The sequence below is a fragment of the Thamnophis sirtalis genome, unplaced genomic scaffold (genome assembly GCF_051295495.1).
Source record: "Thamnophis sirtalis isolate CommonGarterSnake01/CBP01778 unplaced genomic scaffold, rThaSir2_p1.2 scaffold_9, whole genome shotgun sequence".
In the NCBI taxonomy this organism is placed as follows: Eukaryota; Metazoa; Chordata; class Lepidosauria; order Squamata; family Natricidae; genus Thamnophis; species Thamnophis sirtalis.
The window spans coordinates 31,396,641-31,409,513 of NW_028261389.1; the positions used below are offsets into that span (position 1 = coordinate 31,396,641).

At 37.5% G+C, this 12,873-nt stretch overlaps 1 protein-coding gene across 1 annotated transcript in view; it reads left to right on the plus strand.

The window, feature by feature from the left end:
* SGSM3 (small G protein signaling modulator 3) overlaps positions 1–12,873 on the plus strand; it is a 26,228-nt gene continuing 13,355 nt past the window's right edge. Inside the window, exons 1-9 of the mRNA XM_087723211.1 lie at positions 1–78; positions 4,750–4,812; positions 6,174–6,259; positions 8,509–8,575; positions 9,269–9,474; positions 9,554–9,661; positions 10,097–10,240; positions 11,131–11,326; positions 12,342–12,487. Of these exons, the coding sequence (XP_087579337.1) occupies positions 4,806–4,812; positions 6,174–6,259; positions 8,509–8,575; positions 9,269–9,474; positions 9,554–9,661; positions 10,097–10,240; positions 11,131–11,326; positions 12,342–12,487 (960 nt within the window). The 5' untranslated portion in view covers positions 1–78; positions 4,750–4,805. The remainder of the gene's footprint in view (positions 79–4,749; positions 4,813–6,173; positions 6,260–8,508; positions 8,576–9,268; positions 9,475–9,553; positions 9,662–10,096; positions 10,241–11,130; positions 11,327–12,341; positions 12,488–12,873) is intronic.

Here is a 12,873-nt window from a genome sequence, read left to right on the forward strand (position 1 = left end):
AGTGCTTTAGCTAGTGCTGACGAGACGAACGTGGGGGGGTCTGGCTGGGCTGCCAAGTTCGCCCAGGCGTCCTCTGAGGTAAAGGGGGGTCCGCTGGGAGCGGGGCGGGTGCGCGGGGAAGGCTCTCGAGTGGCGCCGTTTAGCAGCAGCGGCAGCACCGAGGGAGGCTGGGAGGCAGCGAGGGCAGGGAAATGGAGCCCACGGAGGCAGAGCCACGGGGCAGGTTAGTGGGCAGCATCACCGAGGGCCACGCATCTCCCTCCTTGTGACAGGCGGAGGAGTAAACCGAAGAAACGGCCATCCAGGTCGTGGGGGAAGCTATGGGGGAATCCCTACGGGGGACGGGTTTTGCGAAGCAAGCAGGGGTTGGGAAGTCCGTCGGGCTGGTCCCAAGATTTCATGAATGACCTGAAGTGATCCACTCATTCCTCCCTCTCTGTCTCCATCAGCAGTTAAGATCTGCTCGCAGGGAAAAGTAGGGAAAGGAGCAGCATTTTTATAAAGGTCGGGAGGGAAAGAGGGATGCTCTGACCTGAAGCAAAACTAATACAGGAAGCATCTGCTCTTGCTTACAGACTGTCCTGAGGGGGTGGACGGGACTTTTCACCCACCTTATGGAGAAGAGTATAACAGAGTTGGAAGGGACCTGGCAGGTCTTCTGGTCCAGCAAGCAGGAGACCCTACACCAGGGGTCTCCAACCTTGGCCACTTTAAGACTCGTGGACTTCAACTCCCAGAGTTCCTCAGCCAGCTCAGCTGAGCTGGCTGAGGAACTCTGGGAGTTGAAGTCCACAAGTCTTAAAGTGGCCAAGGTTGGAGACCCCTACCCTACACCAATTCAGATACATGCTTGTCCAGCCTCTTCTTAAATACTTTCCTTGATGGAGCACCCAGCACTTTGGAAGGCAAGCAGTTCCAGCTGATGAATGGTTCTATCAGGAAGTGTCTGCTTTATTTCTAGGTTGGTTCTTTCCTTGATTAGTTCCCATCCTTTGCTTCTTCTCCGCTAAACAAACAATTCCCTCACCCTCATTCACTAAGGCTGCATTACTATTACTATTAGTCTTTTCATCCTATCACCTATCTCCTCCCACTTATGACTGTATGGCTATAACTTTGTTGCTTATATCCTTACAATTTATATTGATATTGTTTCCTGATTGCTTATTTGTACCCTATGACTATCATTAAGTGTTGTACTTTATGGTTCTTGACAAATGTATCTTGTCTTTTTTATTCTTAATATATATATTTTATTATGTTTTCATTCTATACAATCACATATTTACTGTGCTTAATCAGGGCATATAACATTGAGTAATAAACACGGCCCTCACTTATATAGAAAATGCCCTCTACAATACAAACCCATGTATGTTGTCTTTTTATGTACACTGATAGCATATGCACCAAAGACAAATTCCTTGTGTGTCCAATCACACTTGGCCGATAAAGAATTCTATTCTATTCTATTCTATTGAATTGCTTTCAGGTGCTTTGGAGAATAGGTTGATTCCCTTTTCTTTGCGGCAGCCCCTTAGATATTGGGACACGGCTATCATGTCACCCCTAGTCCTTCTTTTGATTAAGTTAAATTAGACATAACCAATTCCTCCAACCATTCTTTATATGTTTTAGGCTCCGGTTCCCTAATCATCTTTGTTGCTGTTTTCTGCATTTTTGCTAGAGTCTCAACATCTTCTTAATATCGTGATGGTCAAAACTGGATGCAATATTCCAAGTGTGCTTTATAAAGTGGTTTATAAAGTGGTTTAACCATTTTCACATGGTCTTGATTTTACTCCTCTGTTAATGCAGGCTAGAGCTGTTTTGGCTTTTTATAGTTACTTTGAACAAAATTAGAAACAGCTCAATCTTTTACTTTTAAAGTTTGTGCATCTGGTAATGCCTTATTCAATCCAATAAAATATTAGAAAGTTGTAAGCAGTTTTTTGAGTTCTTCATTATTCATTCTGGCTCTGAATGCTAAGCTAAGCCATAGGGAGAGAAAGAGAGGTAACAAGTTTCTGTTTGTAACTAATGAAATGTTGGTCATGCTATCCAATGTTAATTGCTTACATTTTCCCAACAGCCATAATTCAATCAAATTAACTCTTAGCAGTTCTGAATGTTTTCTGATCACAATACTGCTATTTAATAGTTTTGTACATATTGTACATAGAAATGAGTTAAACAGTCGTGCATTTTTCTGTTATGGGCAGTTTTCTACTGTTGTACTCTCTGAAAAACGCAAGTTTGTATTACCTTAGGTATTAGGTTGTTATATTGTCTAAGAAAAGTTCCTATGAAAGCAAATAATTGAGGTTTTTGAGGACAGGGATAAGGGAATAGTAGTTGCAAAATCCCCTCTCCTTCATAATGTAGAACCAATATTATTATAGTCATAGTTCATGTAATGATACTATTCTCAAATGCAATATTCTCTTCAGAATTGTTTCCCTCTCCTTATTGCTTGAGGCTTGAGGTTCAGAATTTGCCAGAATTATACCTACTTAAGTAGGAATCCCAATTTTATTTTATTTTTAAATCAAAGCTATTATTTCACCCAAGATGGGTTCTCCTAAAATAATCTTTTTATTGCAGAGAAAAACTGAGAAAAAGAAAAGTAGCACCACGTTACAATATGTTAGCACTGGGACTTTTATATTGTGAAAAATATTGATTTCTCTTTAAACAAATAAGAATTTGTGTTTACAGAAGATTTTTACTTTTTGTTCCATTTAGTGACTCATAGATCTCACTGCAATTTTCTGACTCAGTTGTTTAAAACATTCAGTGCTGGTTGCATACAGGCACTCCCCGACTTACAACCATTCATTTAAATACTGTTCAAAGTTACATTGAAAAAAGTGACTTATGACTGTTTTTCACACGACTGTGGCAACATCACCATGATCACATGATCAAAATTCAAGTGCTTGGCAACTGGCTCATATTTATGACAGTTGCAGTGTCCTGGACTGACATGATCCCATTTTGCAATCTTCTGACAAGCAAAAGCACCTTTCTTCACTTTCTTTCTATTTCACATTATCTACTCTCACTTCCTAAAAGGCCATCTGTTCTTCATTGTGAAGTTGTTGGTGACTTTTCACTTTCATTTCTAAAGTTATATTTTTGGTGTGTTACTAATATGGGAAAATATAGATTCAGAGAAAATATTTTTAAATAACTTTTTAAATGAAAATATTTGTGCCTAATATTGCCACAGATTTTTTTTAATTATGTAAAGAAGATTTTCAATGAGTGATACCTTTGTTTTACTAGCAACAACTTTTAACTTTTGATGATGACTGCTTTCCAATCATATTGTAATGATTTCCGCTTTTGAACATCAAAATATACAATTTGGAAATGAGTTTCAGAGGTTTCCTGGAATTATATTCTTAACTTTGGAGGTTGCATATTTCATAGTCCAAAATATATAGAATCTTTGTTTGTTGCTACAATTAAAATATCCTTTTTAAGCTGCACATACATTTTGATTTGCCAAGTCAAGTGTCAACATATATTTTCCTGAGCCTTACTTTTGTGTCTCCTATTGTTTATTACATTGGGATATTGTATGTTTTTCCATAAATTTCATTAATTCCTCAAGTTAATATTTGCTCAAGAGTGGTTCTCTTCCTAGCTTTACTTTTACAGATGGATTAAATATAGACACCAGGCATGACCTTAACATTTCCTTCATTTAACAAAATTTGACTAGGGTATAATCCAATCTTTTCCAATTTCATATATAAATTTCATATATCAGATTACATTGTTTTTGCTGGCCTCACATTTTTTCTTGAACTAGTATCAGCTGCTTTAATTCTCTAATGCTAAATAAACGTTTCGCCTGTCCAGTTGTTTCCATGCCTATGCGTGTGTGTTAATCTACATTTCTTAGCGCAGGAAACCAGTGTCCTCCAAAGACATTTCTGTGGTCATATGGCCAGCATGACTATAGACCAAGGTGCACGGAACACTATTACTTTCCAACAGAAGTGGCACCTAATTAGCTACTTTCATTTGCATTCTTTCAAACTGCTTGTTGGGCAGACCTTTCTAATGTACATATGTTTAATTAGATTTATTTTTAAAAAAATAGATTAGAATTACTTTGATGACATTAATAAAACAAGTTTTATTTAACTTCTTTGCTGTTTAGGTTTTTTTTAATTTTAATTATTTAACTGGTTAATGTTAACCAGTTGCATAAATAAGGATATTTTAAAGAAATATCTTACTATGTTAATCTAACTCTCAGAATTGAAACTTCTATTCAATCATGTCCGATTCTTGGAGACTGCCTGGACAAATCTCTGCAGTTTTCATGAAAATATTTTTCAGAAGAGATGTGACATTGCCTCTTTTCCAAGAGAAAGTGACTAGCAGTAGCCATCCAACTGTGCTTGTGCTTGAGGTGGGACTAGAACTCACAGTTTCTGAGCTTCTAGCTTGATGCCTTAATCACTAGCTGCAATTATTTTTTTAATGTATTAATTTGACTATGATTAGAACTACTTGGGCTTACTGGCAAGTTTTGTACAAGAGTCAGGATATGAATTCAACGTTTGCCAGATAAAAATAATATTTGGTCTTGTAGCATATGAACAAGTAAGTGTTGGAATTAGAAATTTAATATGATTTTAGCAGTGCCTCTAGAAAGTAACTGACAGTTATGATTGCTTGGTTTTAGGAATTAATTTGCTCTTTCCATATTATCTCTCTATTTTGCAACAGAGTAATGGTTTTCTACAGAATCTAAGAAGCCTCATTGACTATATTCCTCCATAATAATGTCAGGTAAGCTCTTTATGAACATTGAGCATTTGTGATTATTTAAATCAGAGCATTGAGACTATTATAAAAAGATTGACATTTTAGCACTGCCTTTTAATATACTCCTTCCTAATATTTGTTCCTTCAGAGTGTAATTTTTGCTATCTTTGCTATTATATTTTGTTTATAACATTGGATACATATGATTGCAATGAACCACAGATCTGTTTTTCACTTGCCTTCACTTTACTCTGAAGCACATCATTCAAAAAAACTAAATAATTAATAAATAAACAAAAAAATAAATTTATCTTTTCAAAGCTTGATAAGAAGCTTTGTTGGCATGATATTTATTGGAGTAATTTTCTATATCTCTTTCCTAAATCAGTTTCTGGAATAATAACTATCATGTTCCAGGTTAAACTGACTTCACATGTTATTTCAGCCATTTTATATAAATCAGTTGAGATCCCTGTAATATTTTATGTTTCCATTCTCAAACCACAATTGCCGAAACTGTCCATTGGCTCTGAAAACAAAAGATAGCTTGCAAAATTAAATTCTCAATAATGAAGAACACCATGTCAGCTTTTTAGTTTTGAATTTATTTTTATAATTTATAATTCATGTCAACTTGATAGGAGTTGTGGTGCTTCATTTAGTGTGTTTTCACTGCTGCTTTTACCTTGTTTGGGTTCAGAAACTAAACAGCCTCAGGCTTGGGAGACTTCCAAGGAATACCAAGGTTGCAGGTTGGCCTAGAAATTCGTAAAACATCCTGGGAGAGAATTGAAACAAACCATTTCCGTATTATTTCTAAGAGAACTGTGTGGATATATCCATGAAATAATCAGGTGTAAAGCTTGGGTTGAATAGTCTTTACCATTATCTATCTTGGCAATACATTAGTACAGGGGTAGTCAACCTTTTTATATCTACCGCCCACTTTTGTATTTCTGTTAGTAGTAAAATTTTCTAACCGCCCACCGGTTCCACAGTAATTGTGATTTATAAAGTAGGGAAGTAACTTTACTTTATAAAATTTATAAAGCAGAGTTACAGCAAACCCCTACCGCCCACCATGAAAGCTGGAACGCCCACTAGTGGGCGGTAGGGATCAGGTTGACTTCCACTGCATTCACTACAGTTTGATTCTAATACATAAAAATTTTATTATATTTAAGGGCAGCAAGGAGAGAATTTTTCTTTTTCAAGGTTTAGATAGATCCTCATCTGATCTATCTTTCCAATATTTTTTTTCTTTTCTGAAATGTATTGAAATAATTGAACCTGAATTGAAATATCTTTATATTAATATTGGTCCTTATACTGTTTGTGGTCATTTCTGTAATATTCCTGTGTACGCTTACTCTTTTTGCATATAGGAAGTTATACTCCCTCCACTGGTGGGCCCTTCTCTGCTCTTACTCCCAGCATCTGGCCTCAAGAAATTTTGGCAAAATATGCTCAGGTACATAGATCGCAAAGTAAAAAAATCTGTTTTGTCCTTATTTTTCTTTTGCAAGAATAATTAATATGAAGTAATGATTATGAAGGAGTACAAGGCTGGTATAAGAATGCTTAGTAGACTTGGAAATCAACTCACACTGTTATTAACATTTTTGCAGTAAAGCAAGAACTCTTTTGCTCCTGCAGCACCATTCTGCCTTCCTATGCTGAATGCCAAAGCTCAGCCTGATTCTTCTCTTTATCGTCTGGTTTTTCACCCTTAGCACAGAGGAGGCACCATTCTGTTCACTGTCCTGTACAGAGTTCAGGGCAGCTACCTACATACAAATTCCTTGTTTATAGCTATCAGGGGAGTGCTTACATACAAGGCTCGTTTAAAGCATCTTCACATTTAATTGCTGGCATAGTCACATTATTATGAACTCATACTTGTACAAAAAGATTTCTAAACAGACAACAGGTAATTTATAATGAAGGAAAAAAATGCATACATCTTACTTAAAGCTAAAAAAAGTAAAAAGTAAAAGTTCAGTAACTCATTAATTGCCTTTTAAAATCATGTTTTACATATGACTATATACCATGTTTCCCCAAAAATAAAACAGAGTCTTATTTTCTTTTGACCCCCAAAATAAGCGCTTGGCCTTATTTTCAGGGAGGTCTTATTATTTTTTAGGTGCAGGAGGCGGCATGCATGGTCACCTCATAACTGCTGCTGTGTTGCAATATTTCCAGAGAGGGCTTATTTGGGGGGAGGGCTTATTTTAGCACATGCGCTCAAAATCCCGATTGAGCTTATTATCCAGGGAGGTCTTATTTTCAGGGAAACGGTGGAAAGTGTAAAATATAGACTTTCCTTATATTTAAAATAGATTCTTTTAAAAATGCTTTGTTGGGTGGGTGGCAATGATAACTTATTCCAATTAGCTTATACTTAGCTATGTGTCGTGCCCCTGTTGGAGCCTGAATCTGAGGAGGAGGATGAGCCAGAGCTAGAACTGGCAGGAAATCGAGGGGGGTGCTTCATTCTCTTCGGAGGAATGTGGGGAAGAGCAGCCCACGGCCCCTCAGGATTGGGATGGCTTGTTAGCAAGGAAGAACAAGGGCAAGCAGTGGACATGAGGAGCGACAGAGCTCGGGCGATGAGCAAGACCCCCCCTCCTGATCCACAAGCAAGGAAAGTGGAGAGAAGGCAGGAACAGTGCAGGCCAATCTGACAACTCAGGAAAAGAGCACCCCAATCCTCTTCACAAAGCACACCTGGGGACTGAGATTTAAGGAGACGCTGTAGGGAGGGGCATTTGTCAGGAACAAATGCTGAATTGGTAGAGTTTGGTGTGCTGATACAGCCATTTGGAGTTTGCAGGACTGCTTGCTTCTTCCTTACTTGTGGATTCAGTACTCTGTTCCTGACTTACTTGTGGGCTCATTGTTTGTTCCTTGGTTTGTGGACTCATTGTTTGATCCTTGTTTCATGGACTCATTTCGCTGTTCCTTTGTTTTGCTGGACCAGAGACTGCGCATGTGCTTTGCTCTGGTAGTTGCCAAGAACATGGGAGCATTTGAGAGGACATTTGGAGCATTAAAGGGGAGTTTGAATTCTCAGCTGGTTGTGTAACTTTCATGCCTTGTCCCAGGTCATCATAGTTATACATATGTATGTCTAAAGGATGTGCTGGGTCCATTTGTATTAAGTCAGGAAATTAATCTAGTTTACATTAAATATGATTCAACAGTCGGTTTTTTTCTTTTTAATGAAATTGGGATGATTGTAATATAATGCAATAGTAATAGCTCCCACTATGGCCTTACTGCTTTCATGAATGAATTAGTATATAAATCAAATAAATGATGATTGCTAGGCTAGAAGAACAGTGATAAACAACCATAAAGATAAACAACCATAAAAACACTAGCAACATTTTTGATATGCAACATGTGCACGTAGAATTGATATCTAAAGAAGTTGGACAAGGAAAAGATGTTAGGTTTGGACCAGTGGAAGAACATTTTGAAATTTCCTTCAAATTCTTGATTTATCTATCTTAGAGAAAAAGATGGAATGTGGCGGAATACCCTTTGTACTCTTTGTACTTGTATGCTGGCTGGTGATTAAGAAAGAGGAAACCAGGTTGGAGAAGAGATCTGGAAGCAGTCACTGTTCATTTTGGATAACAGCAAGGCGTAAAAATGTTGCATTTGACTATTGCATTAAGTGATAAATAGCATTTCTGTTCTTTTATTTTCCAGAAAGACGAATCTCTTGAAGAGCCAGAGATCCGATATGATGAATTTGGTTTCCGAGTTGGCAAAGAAGGCAAGTTCTTCATTTCTAAAAGGCTTGACTTGTGATCAGATCCCTCTCAGTTTCTCATTTAGAAGATTTTAATTCCCACTAACAGTATTTCACTTCTTTAAATGTATTCATTTTATTTAATATTTTGAAAGAATATCAATGAAAACCATATGTCAGACATTGATATAAAATAGATAAGTCCTATGTCATTTCTTGTTTAGGACTATACTTTAAAATGACTTTGAGTTTTAAGAAGAAAAATGCCATCTTTATGAAAATTACGAATTTGGGGTCTTGTTAGTTATGAGAGGATACATATGTGTGCATGAATTTTGTTTGAAATGCACATAAGTGACAGCTAAAAAAGTATCAGATGCAACTTCTTCAAGCATATATCAGGATTTGTCCTACAAATGGGTTTTTTTTCGGAAGGGGGGTCAGATTAATCTGATTCAGTATCTACATTTTCAAGAAAACTTTTTCCTTTTCCTTTCAGTTGAATTCATGGATGTACGTAAGCTTTATTAGAGACAGCTCACAGTTTTTTGCTTTTGAATTCCTACATCCTTGATTCCTACAACTGTGAATTAGGAATTATCTCTGTGCCAAAGTTCAGTAACTTGTTCTCCAATTATCTTTTGGAATATCCAAATATTTAGAGGCTTGTTTATTTTTCTAGTGTTATTTTTCCCCCACTGTTTGGATATACTACAGATAGTGTAGATCCACCCAGCAAACTTTTGGGGATCTCGCTGATTGAAGAGCCACAGCAGAGACTGAAATGGCAAGCCCATCTGGAGTTCACACACAATCATGATGTGGGAGACCTCACGTGGGATAAGATTGAAGTCACACTTCCGCATTCAGACAAGCTACGTTCTCTGGTTTTGGCCGGCATTCCTCACAGTATGAGGCCCCAGGTAAGACTACTCAAGAAAGAAAGCTTGTCTGTAAGAATCTCTGACTACATTCAACTCTTTTCCAACAATTTCCCTCCAGTTGTGGATGAGACTATCGGGTGCTCTACTGAAAAAGAGAAATTCAGAAATGTCTTACCGAGAAATTGTGAAAAACAGCTCCAATGATGAAACAATTGCTGCTAAACAGGTGAGTACTTTTCACTGTTAATGCTTTGGGAAATTAAATCAGTGACAATTCTGTTCTTACACAGAACAAGGACTTAAACCATGTTGATCCCCGAGCTTCCTTTGATTAGTTCTCAGAGCTTTTCTGACCATGATTGCTGAAAATTGCCAGTATAGTTTAAATTGGCATACAATTAAAAATACAATTAAAAACAAATCAATGAAACTTCTCCAAACTACTCCCCCTCCCAATACCTCACCATATTGATGCTTTATCTAGTTCACAGTCCTCAGCGCTAAAAATGTTAAATATGTTACTGATTTCAGGCTTCAAGAAGTCAGCTCAATCACCTTTCCGGAAATGAGTGGAAAGTGTTTGCCAGCAGATTTACCTTTATAGAGAAAAGCTCAACTGTCACTGACTAAGTGCTTATCTTTGATTCTTGATATTCCTCAGATTGAAAAGGATTTACTCCGCACCATGCCCAGCAATGCCTGTTTCTCCAACATGAATAGCATCGGAGTACCACGGTTACGCAGAATATTACGTGGATTGGCTTGGTTATATCCTGAAATTGGGTACTGTCAAGGCACTGGCATGGTAAAATATTCTTTTTCATTATGAAATGTATTTGCTTTATGGCCATTTTCTTGTAAGGATCTGTTCACAGAAAGGTGAGAAGCAAATTCACTCTCAATACTGTTCTTGAACTAATTGTAGAGAATAGAATAGAATAGAATAGAATAGAATAGAATTCTTTATTGGCCAAGTATGATTGGACACACAAGGAATTTGTCTCCAGTGCATAAACTCACAGTGTCCATATAAACAGCAAATAATAGATCATAAAACATAGTCATAATCATTAATTATAAGTTACAAACAACAATGGATAAATCATAAGTAATCAATAGGAGAAGATAGTAGGGAAGATGAGAAAAGATGAAAAATGACACAGTCCTGTGGGAATTAAGTGTTCAACAGAGTGATGGTCCAGGGGAAGAACTACCTTTATATCTAGTTTTTTGGCATGCAGTCCTCAATAGTGACATCCTGAGGGGAAAAGTTGAAATTGATCATGTCCAGAATATAAAAAATCCCAGAGAATCAAACTTTTACTCAATTTTTCTTAAATCCACTATATACCTAATTAGATTTTAAATTTGCTATTTAGATAATATGTGGGCTTCCATTTAGTGATACCTGTCAACTTAATCGCATTGAGATTGTGGTGCAGAGTTGTGGGACTATACTTATGAGAATAAGTCTCTCCCTCTCCATCCATATCCCAGGTTTGGGAATCCTAACCTAATGCCACAACTTAGCTGTTCAAGCCTCCAAGATAGAGGAGGCAAAATTATTAGAATTCTAATTTTCAAACACTTCCTTTCTATTCTGTCATTGAACATATAGTTAAGCAGAAATAATTCCTTTTTGTGATAACAAGTGCTTTAATGCTTACTTTTAGATCTTCTCTTCCTTTATGCTAGGTAGTGGCTTCCTTGCTTCTTTTCTTAGAAGAGGAAGATGCCTTCTGGATGATGTGTGCTATCATTGAAGATATGGTGCCAGCCTCCTACTTCAGTACCACCTTGATGGGGGTCCAGACTGATCAACGTGTCCTACGCCATCTCATTGTGCAATACCTGCCACAGCTGGACAAACTTCTTCAGGAACATGACATTGGTATGGACCTTTTTGTCTGATAATTTCTTTTAGTTTGATGAGATGGATACATGCCGAATAAAACTGGATTTTGAGAGTTTAAAGTGGGGCAGTTGCAGGGGTGGGTTTCTCGCCCCGTTCCAACCGGTTCGGTTGGAACGGGGCGGGCAGCGTCCTCGTGCACGCGTGCGGTGCACGCATGCGTACTAGCGTCTGCGCGATGCTCCAGCTGCTCCTGGACGATCACGCAGGCGCTGTATGCGTCCTGTGCATGCGTGGAAGCGCAGAACTCGTCAAAACCGGGTAAGGACCGCAGGCGGGTGGGCGTGCCCTTCGCCGTTCCTGGAAGTTACTTATTTCCGGGTTCGGCGACCAACCAGTTCGCAGGGACCGCCGCGAACCGGTTGAAACCCACCCCTGGGCAGTTGTAATAAACTCAGTGGCAGTTTAATGGTGGAATAATCACTTGTTAATGGGAGCGCATCCAAATTCAACCTTTAGCATGGCACATTATCAGTTTTTAAAAACGTATCTGGAAAGATTCTGCCCAAGATCTTGGAGACCCATTATCAGTCAAAGCACAAATACCTGATTTTTTTTTAAACCAATTCCTATATACTGTATTTCATTTATATAGAGTTCGTTTGTTATTTTAATTCTTCCTATAAGCAGGTAATTTAGTTTTTAAAGAAGCCTTTAGTTCAATTTAAGACTTTAATGTTCACTTCTGTGAATAACAGCATACTGAACATTGATAACAGTGCTAATAATATAGGCCAGAAATTATTTCCATACAACTGTGAATCTCTGCATTGCTGCATCTGTGAATTCAAGAACATTTATGATTTTAAACATTCATCTATGGAAAAAAACTATGTGTTTAGTTGTTCCCAATGATACAAAATGAATTAAGAACAGTGTATTTTCTTCTACATTGCTTAAAGAAATAATGTTAATGCTCCTTTTTATGTTGGAAATGAAGAGAACAAGCATGCAGTTGACAGATAAACTGATGTATGTTTATTTCTATCCACAGAGCTCTCCCTCATTACCCTACATTGGTTTCTTACATCATTTGCTAGTGTGGTGCATATCAAGCTGTTGCTGCGTATCTGGGACTATTTCTTCTATCAAGGCTCCATTGTTCTCTTTCAGGTTACACTGGGTATGCTCAGTTTGAAGGTAACTAATGTTTTGTAAAATTTCTTAACTTCCGCTTTTTCTTTTTCTCTCAGGGATGGAATGGGCATACTATGTGGGGTGGCTAGAACTCAAGACTTCTTAGCACACTGAGGATCTTGGGGGAAAGTTTCAGGAAAGAATAAAAAGAATCATATTTTGCTCACTTAAAACTTAGGTAATTTTTGTATCCTCAACATCTCCATGGCCTTAATTTCTCTTTTCAGCCTTCTGTAATAATGCTACTAGCCTAGTTTATAAATAAGATATTAAGTACTACCATGTTTATATTTTAAAAATATGTCTTTCTGGATAGAGCTAGAAAAACCAGTAAATGCACATTTCTAACACCAGAATTACAGAATTATCTTGGTTTATTTATCTTGAAT